This window comes from Pleuronectes platessa, chromosome 4 (assembly GCF_947347685.1).
Source record: "Pleuronectes platessa chromosome 4, fPlePla1.1, whole genome shotgun sequence".
NCBI lineage: Eukaryota > Metazoa > Chordata > Actinopteri > Pleuronectiformes > Pleuronectidae > Pleuronectes > Pleuronectes platessa.
This window is the reverse complement of record NC_070629.1, coordinates 12,100,426-12,126,141: the sequence shown is the minus strand read 5'-3', so window position 1 is coordinate 12,126,141 and position 25,716 is coordinate 12,100,426. Positions and strand designations below refer to the sequence as shown.

The 25,716-nt window shown below is 43.7% G+C and overlaps 1 protein-coding gene across 1 annotated transcript; it reads left to right on the top strand.

The window, feature by feature from the left end:
- The first annotated feature begins 364 nt into the window (after positions 1-364).
- grk5l (G protein-coupled receptor kinase 5 like) lies at positions 365-25,494 on the top strand. Its single transcript, XM_053420778.1, has 16 exons — positions 365-873; positions 15,321-15,416; positions 15,509-15,621; positions 19,576-19,653; positions 19,985-20,082; positions 20,226-20,318; positions 21,116-21,179; positions 21,269-21,409; positions 21,502-21,692; positions 21,807-21,844; positions 21,972-22,061; positions 22,153-22,361; positions 22,466-22,603; positions 22,833-22,970; positions 23,088-23,219; positions 23,316-25,494. Exons 1-16 carry the CDS (start codon positions 822-824, stop codon positions 23,397-23,399), a joined length of 1,755 nt encoding a protein of 584 aa, XP_053276753.1. The 5' UTR covers positions 365-821; the 3' UTR covers positions 23,400-25,494.
- The last annotated feature ends 222 nt before the right edge of the window (positions 25,495-25,716 follow it).

The window sequence follows — 25,716 nt, the reverse complement described above, 5'->3', positions numbered from 1 at the left end:
TTCCAAAGGGTTTATCTTAAATACATGTGTGGAATTTCGACCACTAGAGGGCGACTTTACCCATTGCCTATTCCCCACCTTGGCTAATCCATATTCACCACTGCAGAATGAAAGCTGCTGATTTGAGCCTCATCTTTGTCTCACACCCACATTTATATCAAGGAATATTATCATTGTTTTACTGCTATATTAAACTGTAGCAGCTTTGGTGGATCTTACGCTTGTGGCTGTAACAAAGTAGCGGTAGTTTGACTGGCTGCCAGTTGCACACAACTTCTGGTGGTGTCGCTCGTGTCTGTGGCTTGACGCAGCTGTGACAGAGAGGCCCTGCCCACTTGGATTACGCACAGACCTCGGAGGGAGGGAGGGTGTGCGCGCTGCCGCTGATGTCCTCTCTCTGGTGCACTCAGCCAACCCCTGCTGTTGTGATGTGAAGCTGGCTGTATCCTGCTGTAAAGAATCCGCCGAGAGGAGCCCCGGTTCTCCTTCGCGTAATCGGTGCCTCCAGAAACTTCATGATTCCCCGCATCGGAGAGGTCCCGCACCCGAGTTACGCATGGAACGATTGCGGGGGGATTGGAGTAGACATGCAGCGCCGCACTTTCAGCCCACAACAAGAAGAACCATGCCCAGTTTACATTGCAAGCAAATCTATGACATCCTGTTTTATCTGTTACGACTTTGATACGTGCGAGGTTTGCTCGGGTACCGACGAGGAGTGAAGAGAACACGCACGGCACACAAACTGAAGGACGCTGCTGTTTTTTTTGTTTTTTTTTTCGCACCAGAGAACCGAAATCCCCTGCATTTACATTTTTTTGATGGAGCTGGAGAATATAGTAGCCAACACTGTACTGCTTAAAGCCAGAGAGGGTAAGTTGACCCATCCAGGAGTGTAAATAGTGGGTATGTAGGCCAGGCTGTGGCACATTTTGCGCACAGCAGTGTGCAGCAGAAAAGGAGAGAATGGTCGTGTAATGATGACCTGCACTGGAGGTAGGAAGCCTGCGGACTGTAGGCAGGTAAATGCTACACATGCAACGGAAAGAACAGGTCTTGTGCAATAATACAGGCAGGAACACATCAACACACTGATCGTCTTGTGATCGATGTGGACCTGAGATCAGTGGATTGTTTTATTCTCGCCGATTCTGACAGCTCGTCTGCGTTTTCCCACATATGAAAGAGGGAGAGAGGGAGGAAGGGGGGGCTGCCTTCCACATCCGCTTTCGCTGTCTGTGCAAATGAATGTGCTCTTTCGCAATATTATACATGCTGAGGCACACACTGGAGCAGGGAATAACTTCTTTCTGGGGAGGGGGGATAAACGAGCGGGCATATGAAGGCTGATCTGGTGACGTGACTGCTTTAGATGGGGCCTGCACAGAGAAAAACTGTGGCTCCACCAGTGATATACTTAAGTGTGACAAAAGGCCCAATCATTCATGTCTGACAATAGAGTGGGAAATAATAAGGTATATCGTGTCATTAATGGCTTTGTGTGTGTGTGTGTGTGTGTGTGTGTGTGTGTGTGTGTGTGTGTGTGTGTGTGTGTGTGTGTGTGTGTGTGTGTGTGTGTGTGTGTGTGTGTGTGTGTGTGTGTGTGTGTGTGTGTGTGTGTGTGTGTGTGCGCGCGCGCGCGTTAGGGAGGTCGGCTTGTGCTTAGGGCAGGAGGAAGGCCTGCAGGTAAACATCATGCAAGCTGACTCCATGATTGTCTCGCATGAATGGGAATCAGTCACCGTGGGTTGTACAGCCACCTCAATTTCACTTGTAGGGGAATGTCAGCGGTTTTTGTGATGCATACAAAATGAAACGGTAACTGTCACCTCAAGAAAAGCTGTCTCATGTTTGCGTGAACCGGGCTGCAAAAGAATGATCAGATGTGTTCCCAGCAGTGGCGGATCTGGGGTTTTTCTAAATCAGGGGCCATAAAGGGGCCACAATTAACATAGAGGGGCCAATAACATTCAATTGCCATTTCACGATTCAGTTAGGTGCAGATTTAAGTCACTCCTTGTTTACTGTTAGTTCTAGAGCTTTACATTGATTTTATTTTGAAAATTGCTCCTTGTTGAAGCAAATTGTGCACTTCAAAAAACCATAGTTAGTATTGTTAATAATTTAATCTTTTTTTAAAGACTACTTACAGGGGCTCGTCACAGTCCAATCAGATTTCCTCTAGAGCTAATGCCCCCTGCCCGCCTAAGGATATCACCTTATATTAAGCTAACTGCAATCAGAGAAAATTAAGACGACAAAAATAGATATCTAATTTACGTCTTAGCAGAACGAATGCTAATCTATAAGTGAAGGGGCTTTTTTAAAGTCCCAATAAGAAAAGCATGGCAGCATTAGTTCTTTCTTGGAACTCGGTTCTGCATTCTTAGACCCTTTTCTGAATCATTGTCTTTAAAGTCTAAGGGACTCAGTTTTGTGCCGTATCAAACATGCACACACACACCCTCTTTTAAGTGCATAGACAAGTTTCGTTGCATGCAGCACGTGGTTTCATATGGCAACCGTCTCTGTGGTGTTGCAAGGTGACGCAGGAGAAGACAGGAGAAGGCTGGCAGCCCGTTCCATTTATCTCCCGACGATGACATGTTGGGAGTGTACACAGAGGGCAGAGAGAGTTCCATGGGAATTAATGGGATAATAAAGTGAAACAGGAAGCTGACATGCTGTCAAAACCCTTTTCCGAAGGATGCATTTCACCTGCGCATCAGCCTGGAGATTTGTTTTGTGGGAGCAGAGCACGACGGGGTCGGGTGAATTAAGCTCCATGAATTAATAAGAGCAGTTAATGACCCATGACAGATCTTGCTTGTCCCCAGCTGCTCCATTGGTGCTCATCCAGCCCCGGCCCCGACTGTATGGGAGAGTGAAAGGCCTTTTTACAGTTTCACATTAAGGCATGAGATGGTTCTTTGAGTTAATAGCTGAAGCACGACTTTCACCGCAGTTTGATCAATGGCCCCTGCAAATGCAGCCACATAAGACTGGTTCAACAGTTGATCTAAGGGCCGTTGCAGTGTGCACATTGAAATATGTCCCAGGTTGTTGTGAGCGTGTTCACAACGACTGGTCATGTTCATTAACGGCCTGAATCATGGGAGGTTTTGTCTTGCAGGGCGCAGTGCCAAAGGCTGCGCACATCCCTGGTGCTGGTGCCCGCTCCTCCTTGTCTTGCTCATGTGAATGAGAGAGAACAGTATACACAGGGGATCATTTTAGGTCAAGTACCATCAACAGTGGGAGAATGTGAATAGAACAAATAAAGAGTGTTTATTCCTGTTTGTTTATGCGAGTGCGTCCTGAGTCCCTAGTTGAACCGAAGCCTGAATCTTCTGTCCTAGACGCATGACAGGAAGGCCCGGCTTACACTGCGTTCTTTGCCTTGTTTATGTCGCCGTCCTCACAACTCCCAAATCAGTAAAACAGTGTGAGTGCCTGTCCAGTGTAGTGATAATAGGCTATTGATGACCCGATGCCAGGAGCAGTGAATGCAGCCTTGAGTCCGCCTTCCATTGCTCTTTGGCTCTTCTGTGTGAGCAGTGACTGATCTGGGTTCAACTGTTGCGTTGTCATTGGTTAGGAGAACTGAGACATGGAAGGTTCAAATCAGCCCCAGTTGCAGATGGGTGTCCATCAGATGTTGGATTAAAAAAATCTTTCGGAGCAGGGGCGGAACAAGGAGTTGACCCAGGGAGGCAATCCCATATAATTGGCCCATATCCTGTCAATGGTCTCTCTTTTTTTTAATATATATATATAAACTAGTCCCTTAGTAGTGCACAAAAATGTTAAATTGTATTTGCTTTACTCAAAGCTCAAAGCTTAAAGAGAACAAGGAATTAATTTAATGAGCACCTGACTGAATCAGGATTTGTGCATGGATGCTAGACATATAATTGGCCCCTCTGTCGAAATTGTGGCCCCTTTATATCCCCCGATGCAGAAAAATCCTAGACGTGCCACTGTTCTGGACTCATCATCTTCCTGTTCCATGATAATCACAGTAGACAATATAGACATTTGGATTTCTATAGAAAAGAAAAAAATGGGCAGCTCTGACCATACTGCACCGTCTGTTGAAGTATCTTACATAAAGTCAAATACTGTTACACTATCAGTCAGATGCAGCCCATAAGCTATTTAATCTAATTGATCGTTACATAACAAACTGAGTGGGCCACCGCCATCCGAGCTCCATCTTCCTGTGGAGCCGCTCTCTGCTCTCTGCGGTAGATACTTTATGGATGTTGAGTGTGTGGTGAAATGAAACACCCCGATCTCCAGCGTGTGGTCATCTGAGTATCATCTGACAGCTGCAGTGGGGTTCACCACGTCGGAGCGGCAGGAAGTGCCGATGTGCTCGGCTGTCTCTGAGATCCTTTTCGGGCTGAGGAAACTTTGGGGTCACAGCAGATCAAGAGGAACTTCTGGAAATTTACTCAGGCTCAGTCATGGATGTTTGGTTCAGTGGCAGTCGGTTTTAATGTTCGCTGGCACACAGGTAAACTGAGTGTGCAGCTTTACTACCAAGGAAACTGTAGATTTATGTGTGCGTTAGCAGATGAGGGGAGTGGGGCTGAATTCCTTTGTGTAAATGTAACCTGAACCCGGCCGCTCTGACGAAAGCAACATCAGTGCAGGTGTGTGTGTGTGTGTGTGTGTGTGTGTGTGTGTGTGTGTGTGTGTGTGTGTGTGTGTGTGTGTGTGTGTGTGTGTGTGTGTGTGTGTGTGTGTGTGTGTGTGTGTGTGTGTGTGTGTGTGTGTGTGTGTGTGTGTGTGTGTGTGTGTGTGTGTGTGTGTGTGTGTGTTACCTTGCCTCTGCCTGACTCCCCATTCACAAGTCTTGTTGGCAGCCGCCGAAGATTCCAAGCCACGCGAGCGAACGTCATCGGCTGTCCAAGTGAATGAGAGCAAGGAGGAAAAACTGCATCGCTGCATCCAGATGCCGTTTCTTGAATTGCGGTAACCGAGCCGGGGTATTTAGTTCAGGCCGGCGAGAATGACTTTCACTCTGCTGCCTGCTGGCTCCTTCAGCTGGTCCAGTCGTGTGATTTTGGACGTTGTCTTTGCATATGTAAATATCAAATACAAAGCAGTAGAAATGTAGTGCAGTGCTTCACACAGTGGGACCACTACAGTAAAAACTCATCTCCAGGGTAAAACGGCCTGCGTGTTTACCCAATTAGTTTATTTCCAAGTAACTAAGGAGGGACATGATGAGAGCATAGCAACCGTTCTCTCAATTTGTTTAGCTTCTTTTTTCCACTCTCAAACAACCGATTTAAATACGTCAGTAGTCTGAGAAGCAGACTTACTCAGAAAGGGGAAGACTGTTACGCCAGTGACATTTTACAATGGTGTAGTTTATTTGTTTGCAGCCTATAGAGAAATCTCTTTAATGATTCAGGCACCTTATTTGAAAGCCTATGTAAATGCATGTTTTAGATGAAAACTATAAAAGGATTTTGAGCTGCAATGATGAGTCAACTAATAGATTCATTTACTGAAATAAACTGAATCTGCAACCATTGACAATTGTCTTAATTGCTGAAGTCATTAACGTCACATAGTAGAGTTCCTACTTCCACCGAGGCCCAACAGTTCCCTTAAATTGAATCTAATTGCACACAAATTGAAAGTTGAAATCCTGGATCTGCCCCACATTTTAATGAGTTCTTCCCTGACTCATACTGCACCCTTCCAATACGTTTCGTGCAAACCTGTTCATTTATGTTTGTGTAATCCTGCTTGCAAACAAACAGAGAGGGGATGAAACATACTGTTACCTCATTGGCAGAGGTACATTTAGGACTAGTGTGCTAAGGAACAAGAAGAAGAATCCAAAGGGTTGAACCTCAATCATCAGTTTCCAAAATGGTGGATTCACAGTCATTCAGAGTCAGTCTGTGAAGTCCAATAGGATTCAAATACAGTCCCAGATTCTAGTCGCAAACAAGCCCTGAATGGATTCTATTGTGTTGAAAACACCCCTATTTTTCTTTTTGTACTCTCAGGGTTAATATTTTCATTAGTGCAAACATTACAGGTCAGCTGATTTGTCAATACAAGATGCTATGCATGAGACAAGATAAGCCGCGATAACAAACACAAGGCATTTGTCTGTATACAAGCGATCTGTGTGGGCTCCAATTGTGCACCGCGTCTCCGAGCTCCTGCTGCAGGAGGGGGGGTGAGGGGCTGAGTCGCTTCCTCAAGCGATGCCACTGAAACAAGTCTTGGCAGGCCTGGGGCAGCTGGTGTTGTTACAACTAACAGCATTTTATTCAAATGAGCCGGGTGACGTGTTCAACTGTGCAGCCTCGACCATCAAACACACAGTGCCGGCTATTGTTGTCCTGTCGGTCGCTCCTCCTCCTGTCAGGTAACCGTCATGAATAATGTACATAAGACACTGTGTCTCTGTTGTCACACACAAACTGTCTCCGTCCCACACAAGCGGAAACAAAACAACACTTGCCTGGAGTGCTCCTCCCTCAGGACCCCTCTGAGAGGACAGAGCCGTGACATAATGCCGCCAACTTTTATTTGGCAGAGAGCCCTAATGTAGGGGAGAGTAAAAATACATGAGAGGGAAAACAAGCTTGTTGTTCCCTCGCCGGCCTCCTCTGATGGGAAAGATGCAAAGGGATAAGAAAAGAACAGTTGTGAAGAAAGTCTACAAGTAGCTGCAGGGCTTTTTATGACCCGTTCTTACACATCTCACATTTATCACTTTCCCTCTGAGGTGATTCACTTTGATTAAGTTTTCACCACCAGCTATCATGTCTGCAACACTAAACCCTCAAGACACGGTGTTCACTGTCAGAGTGACTGAACATATCCCCCCCCCCCCCCCCCCACCAAGGCTCTCGCCATGTCAAAGAAAGAGGGAAAACATCGTGGATTCACCCGTTAGTCTGAATCTACTCAAAGATCAAAGGGGTTCTGTCTCGGGTCGTACCCAACCCATCCACAAACTTTCATGGAAAACCATCTTTTAGGTTAACCTGCAAACAAAAAGACGATCGCTGACAAAAGCATAATTAAAGCATCAACCACTCTGGTCCAGACTGATGCCTCTTGTTTGTTGTTGTTTACACAAACAAGAGAAAACAAAACTTGGTGGAGGGATGTGATACGTGTCAGGGAAGAAACGATTAAATGTGGGGGACGTTCCCGATCAGGGGGCGGATACAGGATTCTGTTCTTTTCATTTTCTTTAGCATTCAACATATTCCCAAATCTTGCCGGGAATAATTCCTGGATCTTGATAATACAAAAACAGGTATGTTGAGGGGAATGAGATTTATGTGTTCAATGAAGGGCTGTAAATGTAAAAATGTAAATGGTCCATTAGCAGCGATTACATCATCTAGTCTTCTCAGGTAGTTTATCCCATTCTTCAGATCATCTCACTACAATTAAGTGTTTGTGAAATGATTTCTGACATTTTCCAGATATTCATCAAAAGACCCCAGGCCTGGTATCAAACCTTGTATGTTGGGGTTATATGATTATACACCGTTACAATTGCTGTACTGTACTTCAGTTAAATCTGAAAGTGAAAGTCAGGTTTTTTCTTGACGTGACTACTTCGGTGTTGAGTCATCCCCATCATCCAGCAGCAGTTTGACATGGAGATATAATGCAAAGGAGAAGCAGGAATGGCCGTTTCTCCACCGACAATATGCCACAAGGCTCGCTGTGTTTTGAGTAGGAGTGTGACTCATTTTTTCTTGAGTGGGGAAAAAAATTCTGCTCTCTGGCTCTTACTATCTCTATTGTTATTGCTGCCTCTGCCCACACACACAGTATACGTAACTCAGCTGGACGCAACAAGTTCACGCCTGTTCTTTGGGGACTGTCGAGTGGAATTCTGGGAAAGTATAGGAGTCGGTTATTAAAAGTGGAAATGGACAGGGCAGGCTGAGTGGAAGTGCATGGAGAAAATTTGAACAGCTCATCACTGAAGTACTCCAGGAATGCACCGAGCAGCCGAACTGATGATATCTTACTTTCCGCCATGTCAGACATGCAGGTGATTACTTATGCAGCATTTTAATGTGCTTCCTGTGGTCTGCACTGCTGCCACGTCTGTTTAATGGAACAACCAATGAATATTTGATGTGCATTAATCTGGGAATGATCAATACTGTAACTTTTGAAGCTTCCTCCCCGAATATCCCCTGCTGTATAAGGAGCTTAATGCAAGACAGTGGACATTTTTATTTGGTCCATGCAGACATGCTGAGGCACACACAGCACATTACAGAGACGGCAGCAACACGAGGCCATGCCATTTCTTTAAAGTCAAGACAATGCAGCTACAGTCTTACACAGGGAGCCACGTGTTATTTATGGAAGTCTATGCCCTGAGGGTTCTTCATGCGGCCTTCTGGGAGAACCTTATGAGCATCTTATGATTTCTAATATTGTAAAGTATATTAATAGAAACTAATTTTAACCTGATAAATGGGTTAAGAACCTGAAACAGTATTTTCTCTCAGTTCAGTTTAAAGCCACAACACCCTCATTCAAGGGACGTTGCTTTAACAGGGACCACAGAATATGGAATGCCAACATCTTCACGGAGAGATTGTGTTTGTGTGTTTGTTTGTGTGCACGTATTTGAGGACGAAAAGGAATTGGTCCGAGAGTCCGAGAGGATAAGGGCAGTTTGAAAAGGGCAACGCAAACACCTTAACCCTGTTTTCTGGGATGGACGCGCACAATCACACACACACTACACACGCACACGCTCTCACATTCAATAATATCTATCCACCTGCACCATGTGTCCCATCAGTTTGATAAGTCTTGTTTTCATTGCAAGCACTTCCATCCGTGTTTGCTCACTTGTGATGTAACTGCCGAGTTTGACTCGGAGTGAGAAGAGCTAAAAATCATTCCTCATAGAGATTTTAGATCACTGTGCCATAATGTTCCCCCTATCAAAATATTTATGGAGGTGAACAAACACACTAACACCGTGTCAGAGCTCAGGAGTGTCCTATTATGGCCGGCTTCATGTGGACTATGCTCTGTCCTCCTGGTTCTTTATGGATGAGCAAACACCGTGTATTACCCGGCGTGCTCTGTGTGCTGTGTGTGGTGCTTTGATTGGACAGCCCACTGGGTTATATAATTTCAGTCTATTGAATGTTTTTCCCTCCTTCACATTCCATATTTTAGATATTTATAGAGCAGGAAACTTGTGGCACCTGACTCTTCCCAGACAGGAAATGTACCCTCCCTTCTTCTGCTTTTGTGAGATTCCTGCCGTCGCTGGCGAGTCTTCACACCGTGCGTCTTCCTGCTCGTTCGCTCACGAACATTACACACGCACAGAAACGGTGACGCCAGCAACAACTGCCACAGCTCACCAGCTCTGAGGTCATGGACCGGTTTGACCACCTCACTTTGTATTAACACGTCGCTCCTGCCCTTGGGCTGGTTGCTATTTATAGCAGTAATGATTACAAGGACACAAAGACAGGGAAAAAGTCACACTTGTGGAGGCTTTCTCTCGAAGCGTGGTGCAAACGTAGCTGTGGGCGACATGCTACTCACTGAAAATATGTGAGTTATGTTAGTTACTTATACATTCGAGCTAAAAAAAGCCACATTGTTACGGTGGACTCAGATTCAGGTCTTGTTGTCAACAGCATACACAGCTGTACGCTCACATCAGTACTGCTGATTACATCTCCCTTTTATTGTCTATGACTTATTTTGACTTTATGACCCCTTATTAAGTGGTCTAACATGTGACCCCTGCAGTGTGGCCGGGTAAAAGGTGCACGTCACAGATGTTTGCTCTGAGCGCGTTCGCAGATGCTACAGCCAGATCCACCCGCCATTATTGCGATGATGAGGAATATGTGGAAATAATAAAAATAATAATAATAAGGTGGCTGGACAGCGGGAGTGAAATGACATCATGGTGGAACAGAGCAACAAAGAGTGCCTTCCTGCTATAGTCCTCCCCTTCTGCTATGGTCTGGGCAGCGTTTCCCCATCCCTTCCTGTGGCACAGGGACCACACACACAAACACACACACACTCGCTGCAGCTAAACTGAACCTGAGGGCTAACCTTGACATGTCCTCCAAGTTATTTACATGTAGATAAAAGTGGAGGACGGTGCCACGAGTAATAAGGCCTTAAAGTGTGCTGTAGGGTTTGAGTTGGTTCAAATATGAACCGTAGGGTCTCATTGCAGTGCTGTCAACGGCATTTAATAAACTGGTAGAATAGGATATGTTGGTGCTTGAATCGATCCATCTTCCATCTTTATTCACATCTCTAAACCTCTGCTTTCGCTGTTCACAAAATAACATGCCACGGTTTGCACACAACTTATTGCGCAACCCTCAAAAGGAGCAATCTGGAAAAGTAATTTGTTTCCTAGCAGCTCCTTTTCTGTCTGTATTTGCAAGAGATGATATCTACACTGTGTCATCTAGACGTTTTTGTGATAAACAGAACTGTCTACTGATAATAATCTCTGTGCAGGCCCCTGTGATTGAGAAACAGGATTTAAAAAACACTTGGCTTCACCTGCAGGTCTTATGCTAATGTGAAATCCCAGTATTGAACAGCTGGACATTGTGGGTGAGAGGGAAGGGGGAGGATTTGCGAGAACAAAGCATTTGTATGATAGTCTGGTGCGGCCTGTCTTCAGCGTGCTGGTACCTCGCTGACCACCACGGTATGACTCAACAGCGAGGCCGACATTTAACAGATCCGACAAAGGAGGTGATGTGAGAGTTGGAAAATCAGAAAGAAATGATCAGTTGTGTGCGAGTTGGGGATGAAATTTTAGGCCGAGGTGCAGCGAGGAGTCGGAGAAGACTACCACAATGGTTCTCACTTATCTCACAGTGTCTATAGAGAATGGCATGTATACACACAGCGCTCCCACATCACATCCTGTTGCAGACGTTTTTACGTGTATGTCAGGAGGGGCTGTTTAAGAGGTTTGTTTGACACCTCAGAGACTATATGTCTATGTGTGTGCTCGTGTGTGACAGAGCTACAAACTTGCCTTGCAGCTTTGAGTCTTTTGTGCGTCAACACTCCATGAACATAACCTCACAGCTTAAGCAGGGACGTCTTCAAACGTGTGGACGGATGGGGCCTGCAGGACTGGCCGAGTCGGTTAAATTGGGCATGAGGACATTACTAGAGAGACAGGTCACAGAGGAAACACTGTCTGTGTCGGTGAGTGTGTGTGTGTGTTTGCACAAACACGCACAGATGTTTGGGATGCCGGTAACCCCCTGGTGTTACGCCAGTCGGATGTCATTCCCTCTCTGACCTTATTTTTGCTTCACTTGACATGCCTTCATGATGTCAGAGCTGCTAAGCAGAAACATAAATAAAGGGCGGCGACCGCACTACCCGCATGGAACAAATTAGACCGGCAAGTTCCTGTGTGCAGCAGCGCAGCCACGGAGCCATGCATATTTCTATTCATGTGTAAGTGACAGACCCTGAGAAAGCGAGGGCTATTTAATAGAGAAAGAATTAGACGGGGGAGTGAGGACAAGAGGTTTTATGGACGACATTTACGAGCATATTCATACTTTTAATAGTCAGGGTTTGTTAAACAGGAACCCAGAGTCACCGACCTGGATGTGAAATTTAAACATATATAAGTAGAGGTTATTTTCTTACTGGGCCACACTACGCCTTTAAAATCCCACTGCTTCCTTTTGTATTGATTTACAACCATTTTGTAAACTTCCTCCTCAGATCTAGTTTACTACATTGCGCCGAAATATTTCCCCTTCAGTGAGAAGACGATGGCAAACGGCCACTAACGATGCAGCACAGAAAGACCGGACAGGAAATGACTTGCTATATCCTGATGGATCACTTTGTTATGCAGAATAATTTATTTACACAATATTTGCATGTTAGTGGGAGTGGCTGGGTGTGTTCGTGTGAGGATGTTCTGTTGCTACTCATATTCCTTCCTGGAATAAACAGCTGGGCATGTTGAACACGACTGGAAGGAAGTTTGCATGTCCTCTAACTTTCACATGCTCTAACTCGGTTTACCACACACAGTAAAGAATGAAATGTTTTATTAGCAAGTAAATGAAAGCAAGCTTCTTTGAGAAAAAATTGTTTTGCTCCGTATACCATCCAATTACATGGAGGAAGCACGATAAATGGCATATACTGCAGCCAACCACCAGGGGACAATCTAGAGACTTTGGCTTAACTTTTGGGAGCAGGCATGTCGTTCATACAGTCTATGGTTTGGGATGATTAAATGGATGTATAACAGGAGAAGAAAGCCCCTTCACTTTACTTAAAACTAATATTTGCATATTATAGTTGACTTACAGGATAATTATGATGAGCCATTAATAGATGACTTTGTTTGAGAGGTTAAAAAAAATAGAAAAGGAAGGGAACCACTATTCGAAAGGGATGTTCCGTTGAAATGCTCATAAAGCTGTTAAAGCTGTGACCTCATTCAACCGCAAAACAAAGAGGGTTGAAGTGTGATATGAAGTGTTGAGAAGAGAAATCCTCGAGAAGAAAAGTTCACTGGATTCCAGGAAACAGAAGGCGCTGAAGATGACGGCAGGACACACAACTTAAAAAGAGCAGGAAGGGGAAGAAGAGGAGTGGGGAGAAAATATAAAATAAATAGGTTTAGAGGTAAGAAAAGCAAACAGGACACAGAAAGGGGAAAAAAAAGGAGGAACCACATTATTTGTGGATGTCTCAGCATTGTGTGGAAGTTGAATGCCTGGGTGGAGCGCTGATGTTCGGTACAATTATTTGACATGACGTTGACCCCTCGCAGGAAATCGACGCCATTTGGTGGACACATCCACAAACGCCTTCTCACAGTAGCACAAGTTTATTCATTTTTAGCGTGGTGGCCCCCGTGGGTGAATGACCTTCTCTGCTCACAGTGCCGCTGCTCTGGGTTCTAGGCCGACGTCATGATTCTATTAAAACAGATTAATTATTGGACCACACAGCAGAGAGCGCTGGTTTTGATTTTTGTCACATATTAACTGTTTTCAGAGAGCAAGTGGTGCTTAAATAAGGAAGTGGGCCTGTTACAGCTGGTTTGGTCTGCAGTAATGTTGAGGGGGAGCAGGTGCTAGAAGTTAATGATTCTCCTGGGGATATTTTGACTTGGGTTATTAATACATTCAAGCTCTTTTGTTTGCCTGTGGGGATGTGACCTCCATTCTGGGAGCGGTAGTGACAAAGGGTCCATATATTAAATATCCAACCGGAAGTTTTAAGAACTCTTGCACTGTAAGCTGCCGTGGTTAACATAACTAGTTCACTAGTTAGGGCAGTTAACTACATGTCTACTATGGGTTATGTGAGAGAGCAGAGCAGGTCTTTACTCTAGTAGGTCTGCACTTACCTCCTCCAAGGGGCCTGTGTTTTCACCCTGTCCATTAGTTGAATGTTTTTTAATACAAACAACAGCACAAGAATTCAAACCTGTGTTTTGTTTCTCTTTCGGTTGTTTCCAAACAGGCTAAAACCAAAATAACATTTTTATTTCATTTGATTTATAACGCTCTACTTCCCCCCCACAACAAAAGAACAATGTTATTCCTGCTATAGAGGACATTAAATTCGCTGCTCACTGAAACAGGATGCCGATGGTTTGGAGGCCAGGAGCTTTCCAACTCAGTGTTAGCCTGGTCTTGTGCAGTACAGACCCATCTGGGGCATATTTCTGGCTCTTTTTATGCTTCTTGTTTTAAACTGAGTCGGATGGAAACTAAATCAGCGTGAGAATTTTTCACTGACTCAGTGCTGAAAGATGTTTACATTATGTAAAGTACAGTCAAATGTGTGCAGATAGGCTAAAATAAAGAAATGTGTTTGTTTATGTGTTTTCCTTGGTGGCAACAGTTGCCATTTGGAAATACAAAAAGAAGATAACAAAACTTACACGACACTTTAGTAGGACAGCGTATACATGATCAAGCAGTTCACACGAAAACTCATTATTCACAACGACAGTACATGAGCTCTTTAACATTTACCTTAACTGTTCATATCATAATGGATATTAAATGAGCTGTTTAGAGTTCTAACATGACATCAGGTCACTTCAAAGTAAGTCCTCATTCGACACATTTTGTGTCACAAGTTCTGGAGTTTAAGTCTACGTGTCGTATAATAAGACAAAGGCAGCACAGTGTGTTCAAGAGGAAGTCAGAGATAGATTTCAAACAGCCGCGAGGGAAGGGATGAGGCAGTAACTCCGGAGGATTGACACAGACGCTGTTTAAGTTTTCCCTCAGAGGCTCCATCATGACGTCGTACGTCTCACATTCCTGGATTATTACTTAAAGATGTCTGCTTGTCATTGCGTCTTCCGCTCTCATGCTCTCAGTGTTGCCTCTCACATTAGGCAAGCTACTCACAGCCAATTTCCTATGAGCAGCGCGGCTGAAGGAAATCCCTGTCAGTTCATTAGTCTTCACATACTGAGAGCTGAGACTAACATTACACGAGAAGGTACAGCAAAGTGGAGTGCATGGAAAACAGGGATATTAGAATTTGGACAATCTAGGAGAGGGGGTTTTAACAGGGTTTAGATGGAATAGTGGAGGTAGTCAGAGTTTAAGAGTGGATCAATTTGATTAATGGCTGGCTGCAGAGTATGTTTCCTTCATGGATCCAAAGAGATGACGTGGATGTAAGTGACTTTTGTTCATGATGGTGTCGTGTTGCTGCAGGAAGCTGATGCACCATTATTCAGAGCAGTGGAATCCAGTCCAGTCTGTCAAAGTCCCAAGTTTCTGATGGGAACTGAGCTGGTCGGAATAGGCTGTCTGTCTGCGTGGACACACACACACACACATACACACACACACACAGACACACACACACACACACACACACACAGAGACACACACACAGAGAGACACACACACACACACACACACACACACACACACACACACACACACACACACACACACACACACACACACACACATACACATACACGCACACACTGTTTCACTTCCAGAAAAGCTACTGAGTGAGGAAGAAGTTGAGCAGAGACAGGAGAGATTTACGGAGGAAGTGGGCTGTGATCTATGAATTATATATACAAGTTGAGACTATGATTTCATTCAGGGAGAGCCCACACACAACAACACCCCTCACGCCACCCCCCATGCTTTTTAGCCATTAGCCTTTCATTCGGCTCCTCACTAGTGAAGCTCAACTTTTTTCCGTTCTTTCTTTCTAACTTTCCGACATTCGTGTCTTGACCTTCTCTGTCTGTCCAGGTGGCGGAGGAAAGCGCAAAGGGAGGAGCAAAAAATGGAAGGAGATCCTTCGCTTCCCCCACATAAGCCAGTGCACTGAGCTGGGGAACAGCATCGGTAGGTGTTTGTGTGCTCACCTGTGTCCGAAGTGTATGTTTAACCAGCAGCTTTGTTTTTAAAGTGTGCACCATGTTTTCCTCTTTCTGCAGAGAGGGACTATGTCAGCTTCTGTGAGAAACAGCCCATTGGAAGGCTCCTCTTCCGGCTTTACTGTGAGACCAGACCTAAACTGCAACGATGCATCCAGCTACTGGACGCAATGGTAAATGCTTTTGCATGCAAACCCATCTCTTTTCCCAGGTGTCCACCCTTAAGAATCATGCAATAGAACGTGAAGAAAGAAAGTCAACGTTCAACTCTCTTTTTCCTTTTAATATTCACAATCAAAGCGTATATTAACAAAACAATTAGAGTTAGACCATAAATAGACTTACCTCCACATTTCGTACCAATTATAATTTAATAACTAGGAACAAAAGGGGGGTTAAGAGTTTGGACTTCCACAACTGAACAGTGTGCATGGATATATATACCAATCGCGGGTTAATCTCAGCTGCCAATCGGGAAACTTCACCCCCCTTTTATAGCAGCAAATAACTGCAAAAAGAGCCCCTGAACACATCAGTGTGATAAAAAACAATCTAATTGACAGAAAGCGTCTTTGAGAAAAATGTATGCAATGTGAACTCTGTACTTTGGCCCATGTACCATATGTTAACATGGAGGACACAGGATGTACAGCCTATACTGAAGCCAGCTGCGGAAACTTTTTGGTACATGTCGTCCTTCCTTATATAAACTCTATGGCGGTATCTCAAGGAAGTCTTTGTTCTTTTAATCTTTCCAAAACCCCCCAAATAGAGAGTAAGGAATGGATCAAACATTAATTATATTATTTCATTGTGTTATGTTAACATCGACCCCATCCAGTACCAACAGCATGGCTGCCAAAATGTGAGTAGGCTGCATAATAGTTTAGAGTAATGATTTATTTGGTCTGTGAGGTTTCGACTTTCACTCCAGCAAAACTTGTTTGAACAGCCACATTTGTCAAAAATAACACCAAGTGATCTACTTTTTAGCTTTCTCTTGTAAAATAAAACATACTGTTAAAAATGTAAAGATCAAACCATAAATCTAAAGCATTATTAGTCTTCTTCGTGGATTATCAGAAGGCCTATGTGATGCTGACTTTCTGTCTGGGACATGTAGCATCACCCTAGTTTCTTTTTTTAGCAATACATGAATGTATATGCATTTATTACCCTCTCACATGAGTCTCATTTTAAAACAAATAAGCAGAAAATATTAAAACTTGTTAGCATGCGAGTTTTAGCACTTGCCTTCATGTTAAATCTTCAACAGTCAGCTAACAAAGTCCATGGTTGTCTGCTGGAAATTCTTTTACTTTTTTTGTCAAAATTTTTAATTGTTTCAATAAAGATTACTACACATTTTTGTAGTAAATGTCGAGTTTTCTATAAAGCTTGAATAAGCAGCATCAATATGTTTCCAGGTGTGACTATGTTAAGAGTAGCGGGCAGAGAACCCAACTCTTTACAGGATGAAAACAGGTCTAGAAAACACACACCCATCCACTCTTTCCATTGCACTCACTTTGATTACTACATGGCCTGAATGCACGCCGGCGCTGGGTCATGCAGCCAGAGGAGACAATTAAACTGAGTAGTGATTATTCAACCACCCAGATCCCACCTCCTGCCGGCCTGTTGCCCCCATGCCCCCGTCCGTCGATCCCTCTCCCTCTGTGCGTCTAGACAGAAAACCTCGCACATGACACATTAAAGTCTTTATCTATGCCCAGAATATATTTGCGGGGTATGTGACGGGGCAGAAAGGACAGCATTGTTTCCCACACTACCCCCTTCCAATCCCTACGCCCACCCAATCCAATCCCCTCGCACACCCCCTCCCCTCCCGCCCGTCCCTCCCCTGCTGTGCTGGTCCACTGCGAGGGGGAAACCACTCAGAGGCTAATTCTGCACTCCATGTGACGAGAGCCTCAGAGCTTTGTACTCGTCACTTCACTGACAATAGGCCAGGCCTGAGGACGATTAAAACTGGGCAGGAGACTGTATTTCAAGTGATTAAATAACATGCAACATGTGCAGCTATGATGTTTAACAGAAACCGTTTTATTACGTCATCCAAAGTCAAGTCAAGCTTGTTTATATGGCTCATTTTATATGACAAGCATAGACACAATGTGCTTCAAGATCAAATCTAAGATACAAGACAAATACAGGACATGAGTGGAAATATATAAAATAAGAGGATCTTTCTAGAGTAGTCACCATAGTTTAACAAAAAGTTAGTAAATTAGACTGTTAGTTTGAACTCCACGCCCACTTTCTCCCAGACACATGGGAGGGTCGATAGCATCATGCTGATGATAAAATGAGAATAAAATGCTAAGATAATAAGTGAGATCATCAGAGGAAGCCATTAAACCATGAGCACAACCATTGACTAAGAGGGAGATGGTGTGTTTGAGTTTCTGTGAGCTTCAGTGTTTCCTCTTCTATCATTAGAAGGTGATTGTGTGCACAATTTTATGTGTGCTTTTGTGTGTTGGATCCCCTCTGCTTCCAAAAGGGTAAAGGGGCGTTTTCTTTTCCCACCAGCGAAGGGTGGGTGTCAGACGGCTCATTTACTATTTTTGTGTTTGTGTGCGTGTGTGTCTGTGCGTGAGTGAGTGCATGAGGTGGCAATAATCCCCCCTCTCTCTTTCACTGTTGTTCTGCCGTACTATTTAATATATTTACATATGTGCCTTATATACAGTGTGTATGCTTTGCATGACTTATTTATCCTTTGTCCGAAGGGTCAGTGACGCTGTGGCTTTTTAAAGCCTGATTTTCCTAATGCTCCAGGCTTATGTGTGTGTGTACTGTCCATACACATGAGTGTGTATGCGTGTGTTCTGTAGTGGAAAGTCGGTGACACTGGTGTGACACACTGTGACACTCCAGGACCTCACGGAATCCCGCCGTGTTTACTGTGTGGTTGCCAGGCAACACAGGACCATGTTGGGAAAAAGCCACAGACAGAGAGAGTCGGGCCAGTGTGCAGCCCCCCCGTCCTCCCCCACCCTCCCACCCCCCACCACCTCTTTTGAGCAGTTGAAATGCTCTCTGGGAAATGCATCAGAGCACTTCTCATGTTGTCGCCTCTCGGAGATGTTCAGTATGTTCAGTGAGTAACGGCCGGACCTGTTTGTGTCAACAGCCACGTACGTTCAGACACGCCGCCAAGAGCAGCATATGTTTGTGTGAGATTGACAGCGACACACAGATCCAGAGAGAGAGAGAGGTGTGTGTCTGTGAAGAGGCCTCGTCACCACTGATCAGCAGCTACTCGGTCGTACAAATTAAACAAAAGATTATGCTTCTCATTAAAGGCAGAGAGGGAACTTGACCAATGTTTGACTTTCTAGTTTTTTTCAGCTGGAAATGGGGGAGGGGCTTGTGATTTTGGTCTCCACTGATGGAATTGAGTTAAGTCTATTTGATTAGTGGTAGATTTTATCGGAGAGAGAAGGCAACGGTTTTGTTTGTGAATTCATGTTATGAAAGAAGTTGTGTTTTTTTCCTAATGAATGTTATTATACTGCTGCAAGAGCTTTTTTACTGTCCATTTAGGCTTCACTTTTTTTAAAGGATTGATTGATTGTAACTAACAAATAAACCAATGTTTAACTTGAACTAACTATTAAAATACTTTTACGTTCGCAAGCTGTGAAAATTAAAAGTTCAGTTTTTTTCATTATCATTTATGAAAGTTAACTAATAAGAAACAGGAGTTGGAAATTTATAAAAGAGTAAAACATTTTTGTTTTTCAAGTTTATATTTAAAATATAAAGCATTATTATATGATTTATGAATATATTAATTGTACATAATTAATTACAGCCTATATAATAGGTGATGTAATAATTGGTTCTAATCTTAACAATACTACAAGTCCCAATCGAAACCCAGACTGCAGGAGCCGGGAATCAAACTACTGACCCTCCGTTTAGTGAATGACTCGTTCCTCCTCGTGAGCCTAATCGCAGATTAGAGTGTAGAACCCACACATCAGTACATGGGATCTTAAGACAGAAATTAAATTCAATGCTTTCATTTTATATGTTGAGGATCATATTTGGAGGACAGTGTTAGTGAACTTGAGTTATTTTTTTTATTTTTTTAGGAAGACTATGAGATGACACCTGATGAAAAACGAAAAAGCAGAGGGAACCAGATCATCAAGACTTTTCTCTCAGAACAAGTAAGTTCTTTTATCTGATACATTCATTAGCCTCTAAATATTATTTATTTCCCAATGTATTTAATAACCTTTTAAAGAGATTAATGTTAAATTCAGCAGACAATAATGCAGAGTTCCAGCTGAATGGAAGAGTCCCTCACAAACCGCAAGGGTCTAATAAATATACAATAATAACAGTGCAATCTTTGCACAAATTAATCACTGGAACTTCTGTGCTCAGTGAGTAGTAATGTTTGTTTCTCCTCAGTCTGAGCCCATGTATGTGATTAAACATGATGTATTTGTGTGTGCGCGCGTATGTGACTGTGTGTGTTTACATGTGTTGATGTAGTCACCTCAGCGTGTAGACATAGCAGAGGTCTTTGCAGACCAGTGCAGAGAGAACCTCGAGCTCAGTCCATGTAAGGAGATCTTCAGCAGCTGCCGCAAGTGAGTTCCACTCTGTACCTCCCGGCTCACCTGTCGACGGGACTCTCACCTGTCTCTCCTCTGCCTCTTCTCTTTATTTATTCACCTCGCTCATCGTATTCTCAGCTGTAAGTGTTAAGTCTGAGCCTTGTGTATCTGATCAGGGTCGTTCATGACTACCTGAGTGGAGCTCCGTTTGAAGATTACCAGAACTCCATGCACTTTGACCGGTTCCTGCAGTGGAAGATACTGGAGAGGTCGGTTGGGGCAATTCTTTATTATACTGGACTGATTGTATAGCCATATATTTGACATATTCAAATCCTGAGAGCACAATCAGCCGATTGGATTTGGTTTAACAATGTTGCTGATAAACAAACAAACAATATAGCATCCTTGGCAGAGATATATATTCTGTTCAAAGACTTAAAGGCATTTGGGTGAAATATAGGACAAAAAAACTTAATGTTCTTAATAAATCAAGAATAAAAATACTTGGGATTCATTTTAAATGTTATATTTCATATTTGGGTAGTTTAACAAGTTACATTGTATTATTTTTATATATACTGGTTATATGTTTGGTTTTGAAAAACATATATATATAAAATATAACATTACTAGTAACTATGGCTCTCAGATAAATGTAGTTTAGTAAAAAGTACAGTGTTTATGACAAGATTGACCAAAAAAAATTGTCGTAGTAAATTTGGAATAAGAAAACCAACAGTTTTCAAGTTAATATGATGTAGATACTTACACATGTAAAAACTGTGACATGGCAGTTGAGAGAGACTCTTTAAAGAGTGTGATGGCTCCCAGCAGGAAAACATTTCCTGCAAAGTGTATGCGAAAGGCAGTTAGAAGTAAACAGCAGGCTCTCAGAGCCGCCTTGATTGCATCTGTGTCTGGAAAGTGAACTTGTGTCCAGGAGGCCCCACCCTGAACAGGAAACAGACCAGGATGGTATTGAGTTCAGTAGATAATATCTCTGTCATAATCAATACTACATGAGCATCTATTAATGGATTTGGCTGTGTCTGTGTTCTGTCAGGCAACCAATCACAAAGGACACATTCAGACAGTACCGAGTGCTGGGCAAGGGGGGGTTCGGAGAGGTAAGAGATGATGATGATGATGATGATGATGATGATGAAGAAGCCTATTGTGATTTGAATAGTAGTAATATTTGAGGGTTCTCTTTCAGGTGTGTGCCTGCCAGGTCAGAGCGACAGGGAAGATGTACGCCTGCAAGAAGCTGGAGAAGAAGAGGATAAAGAAGAGGAAAGGAGAGTCGATGGCGTTCAACGAGAAACAGATTCTAGAGAAAGTCAACAGTAGATTTGTTGTGAGTGAACAAAAAGAAGTGTTATTTGCAGCACAGTGCACTCAAGAACTTGTCTGTTCTCGGTCTAAGCACTGTACCGACGTGTCTTCCAGGTGAGCTTAGCATATGCATACGAGACCAAAGACGCTCTGTGTCTGGTGCTGACCCTCATGAACGGCGGAGACCTGAAGTTTCACATCTACAACATGGGCACGCCGGGATTCGAGAAGGACAGGGTCCAATTTTACGCAGCTCAGATCTGCTGTGGACTGGTGGACCTGCACAGGGAATGTATTGTCTACAGGTAGCACTGTCTTGAATAAATGTTGAAGAGGATCATGTTTTATTGAATTATGTCTGAGTGTGCATTGATACTTTTGTTCTTCGACACCTTGCTGACCACTGTGAATTCTTCCAGGGACCTGAAACCGGAGAATATCCTATTAGATGACAATGGTGAGTTTATTGTATTGAACAGCATTTTCGATTTGCTGCTGATGCCCAATTTTAGACGACTTTTCGTTAACCGAAGGACTTTGAATAAATTAAAAGTATAACATTTTAATACTCATTGCTGTTGTAGGACACATCCGTATTTCTGATCTGGGGCTGGCCATCAAAGTGCCTAAAGGGGACCTCATCCGAGGCAGGGTTGGGACTGTTGGTTATATGGGTAAGAGACATTTCAGTCAACATTTCTGTGAGTAAATTTAAAGCAAATGCAAGTGCATAAACACAACAACTCGTTTCCCATTCCTCTCTAGCTCCGGAGGTGATAAACAATGAAAAGTACGGCATGAGTCCTGATTGCTGGGGTCTGGGATGTCTCGTCTACGAAATGACCGCTGGACGATCGCCCTTCCGCGCCCGCAAAGAGCGAGTCAAGCGGGAAGAGGTGGAGAGGAGGGTGCAGGAGGAAGAGGAAGAGTACAGCGACAAGTTTACAGAGGACACCAAGGCCATCTGTAGAATGGTGAGGCTTGAAGCAAGGATGTTTGTACAGAGACAAGGGAAGAATCATATCAAAACGATAACAACAATTTGAACAATGATTCTTCTTTGTTTCCTCTCGCCCAGCTGCTGACCAAAGACCCTAAGCAGAGGCTAGGGTGCCAGGCAGATGGAGCAGCGGGTATCAAGGCCCACTCGTTTTTCAAGAACATCAACTTCAAGAGGCTGGAGGCTGGAATTGTGGAGCCGCCCTTTGTGCCTGATGTGAGTAAAATTCACATGACTTCATGGTTCAGTCAATGACACTGACACAAATCTATTGTGAAACCTTCTCTGTTAATGCTTACGCCGGGCAAATGGCCACTACCGGAACATTTAGTCATTTCAAGAACAGCATATCAAATTCCAATGTTATAAATTATCTATGAAGATAAACTTGTCTCCTGTTTTTCCTCTCAACCCCGTCCTTTTCTTGGTCATTGCCCTCTCCCAGCCTCGGGCAGTGTACTGCAAGGATGTTTTGGACATAGAGCAGTTCTCCACGGTCAAGGGAGTAAATTTGGACCAAACTGACAATGACTTCTACTCCAAATTTACTACAGGCTGCGTATCCATCCCATGGCAGAATGAGGTAAGTGTGTGCACTGGATGTGACATGTTCAAGTGCTTGGTGGAAGAACTCACTTACCAAAATTATCTCTCCTCTCCTCTCCTCTCCTCTCCTCTCCTCTCCTCTCCTCTCCTCCAGATGATAGAAACTGAATGCTTCAGAGATTTGAATGTGTTTGGGCCTCAAGGGGCGAGACCCCCAGACCTGGACTGGAATCAGCCTCCAGAGCCGCCCAGACGCAGCCTGTTGGACAGGATCTTCAGGAGGCATGTAAGTGTAACACACCAACACATATAATAAACCCAGGTACACATTCATACACACGTAATCACTCCATCTCCCTTTTTCTTGCACTTTCTGTTGCAGCACCCAGAGGTGTCTATTTCCCACAGCCGTGTGCAGTCTTCCAGTGTGAACTCTGTGGACTCCATGTCCAACTCTGCCCCCTAGTGGCACAGTGACTGTGTGGGAGCCACACACACACAATGGGAAGGAGCTCCGAGGGGCTTCCCTGCTGCTGATTGGTCCACATCCGGGGCCTGAGCAGCAGCCGGAGACAGCCTGTCTAATAGCCTAAATGGTCAGCCCATGGGGTGGGGGTGGGTGACCGGGCCCTTAGACCCTGGGCATTTGTATTGGGATGGTCAATGTTGCAGAGACGTTTGGAAAATATTCGGACAAACCTAACTCACCCTCAGGATTGTTGGACTATAGAACAGAGCCACTGATGTTGATGAAAACAGGTTAAGATAGAAAACAAGCTAATATTCAGGGGATCCACTGTATAATAAAGACCGCCACAGGGAATAGAAGATGGGGTCTTAGTGAATTTTTTTTTTTTTTTTTTCAGAAACTTTTCTCTTTTGCTCATTTTCAGTCTCTTACTTTCTGGCCTGTATCTTGTACCAGTATCTCTTTCCAATCTATTTACACCCCTCCGGGCATCACCATCTGTACAACTCATACTCTTAACTTACTCTTTCCCTGTATTTCCACCTCCCATACCTCAGATCACTCCGTAAACATTCAGAACACGTGCACCTCGACAACCTCAACACATGATGTACATTGCCTTGCGTACACTCAGGCCAAAGACGACAGTTTAGTTTTGTGATACAGTTTTTCTTGTTGATTTTGAAGATCTTCTAGCCGTCATTTAGAACCACAGGAGGATCAGAATATGCGATCTGTTTTATAAACTTTCTCTAAATATGAGCCTGCAGACATATCATACTGCTTAAAGCACACATGCAGCACACACTCATACACACACACACACACTCATACACACACACACACATACATACATACAGAATAGTGAGAATTGTGTTTTTTCATTGCATGGACAAGTGTAAGTATGGACAGCTGTATCCCTTTCGCTTCTGCATACCTCATTCTACTGATGTTAGCATTGTATACACACAGACGTCTCCCTCGGTTTACAGTGTCACTTTATATTTGACATTGTGTGGAGTTTTTAAGAAAAGTAATGAATATGCTGTACAGAAACGAGAATCTCTTCTTTTGTTTGTTTCTGTTTTTTCTTTCTCCTCAACTTTCTGCACAGTCCCCCCCCCCCCCCCGGAGTATGGAGCAACACATGCACTCAGCCTGACTTACAGTTTGCACAACTTAAAGATCATGCCATGCTGTTTTTTTGTCTCCAAATGAAAATATTACCTCTGCTCATTAAGGCACATTATCGTATTGATGTCCTCACATGCCAGTTATTTTCTAAATCCCCCCCCCTAAAAAAAAACGTAACTGTTCTTGCTCTTTCCCGATGCCTTTCTCCATGTAAAAGATATTGCTGCATTGCCGCTGTTGTCACACGTACAGGTTTTTGTATTCAGCCCCTTTACACTTAACATGCTCTTCAAAATGCCTCACGAATCTAAAGGGTCTTCCTCTTGTTTTGTGTTCAAGCATATTTTCGAAGAAGGCACAGCTACATGTATCTTATTATATTAGTTTTATTCAATGGGCCCAGTTCATTCATGTCGGAGCAGAAGAGGAGAGGAGGACACCAGAGGACCCTGCAAACACCACACAAAGAAGTGGCCTTCTCGCAGCAGCACAGCCAATGAAAAGGGGAGAGCACTCAGTCTTGTGCTTGTTTTTAAGAATGTGCTATTTTCCCCATATGAGGTATTGGAAGCTGCTCCATGCAGCCATTTTAATCCTTCTTACAATTTAATGCGATCTTGTTGTTTTTCTTTGTACTTGATATGAAAAAAAAAAAATCTGAATCAGACTGAAGTGCCTCCTTGTTAGCACGATCTCCCGGACAATGCCCACACAGACATCAGCACTTTGTTTATTCTCTGACTGTCATACTCTGTTTGTTTCGCTGGGGAACGCGTCAACACAAATACACACAGACTCACACAGTCTGTTGTGTGAAGGGGAGGGAAGGATGCAGGGAGGGACCTGATGAATGAGGGAGTTTTCCTTCTTATTGTGATGTACAGCAAAGTGCTGAGTGCATGTGAAAGCCAAACCCACTGTGTCCTTCAAGTCCCAATAAACTAGTTTGAGTACTCCAGAGTTTGCCTGTGTTTTATTTTCCCTGCTACTCTGTCCAGAGCATTTTCCAGTTCATATACAAATACATCTAATTTTACATCATAAATATATTACATAAATATGGTCGCACATAAACGATAGGTTTACATTTTTTCAAGTATTTGATATAAACCACATTGTCATGTCCATGTGTACTGAGAATGGGGATCCTCCCGGTAACGTGATTCTTATGAAAGTGATG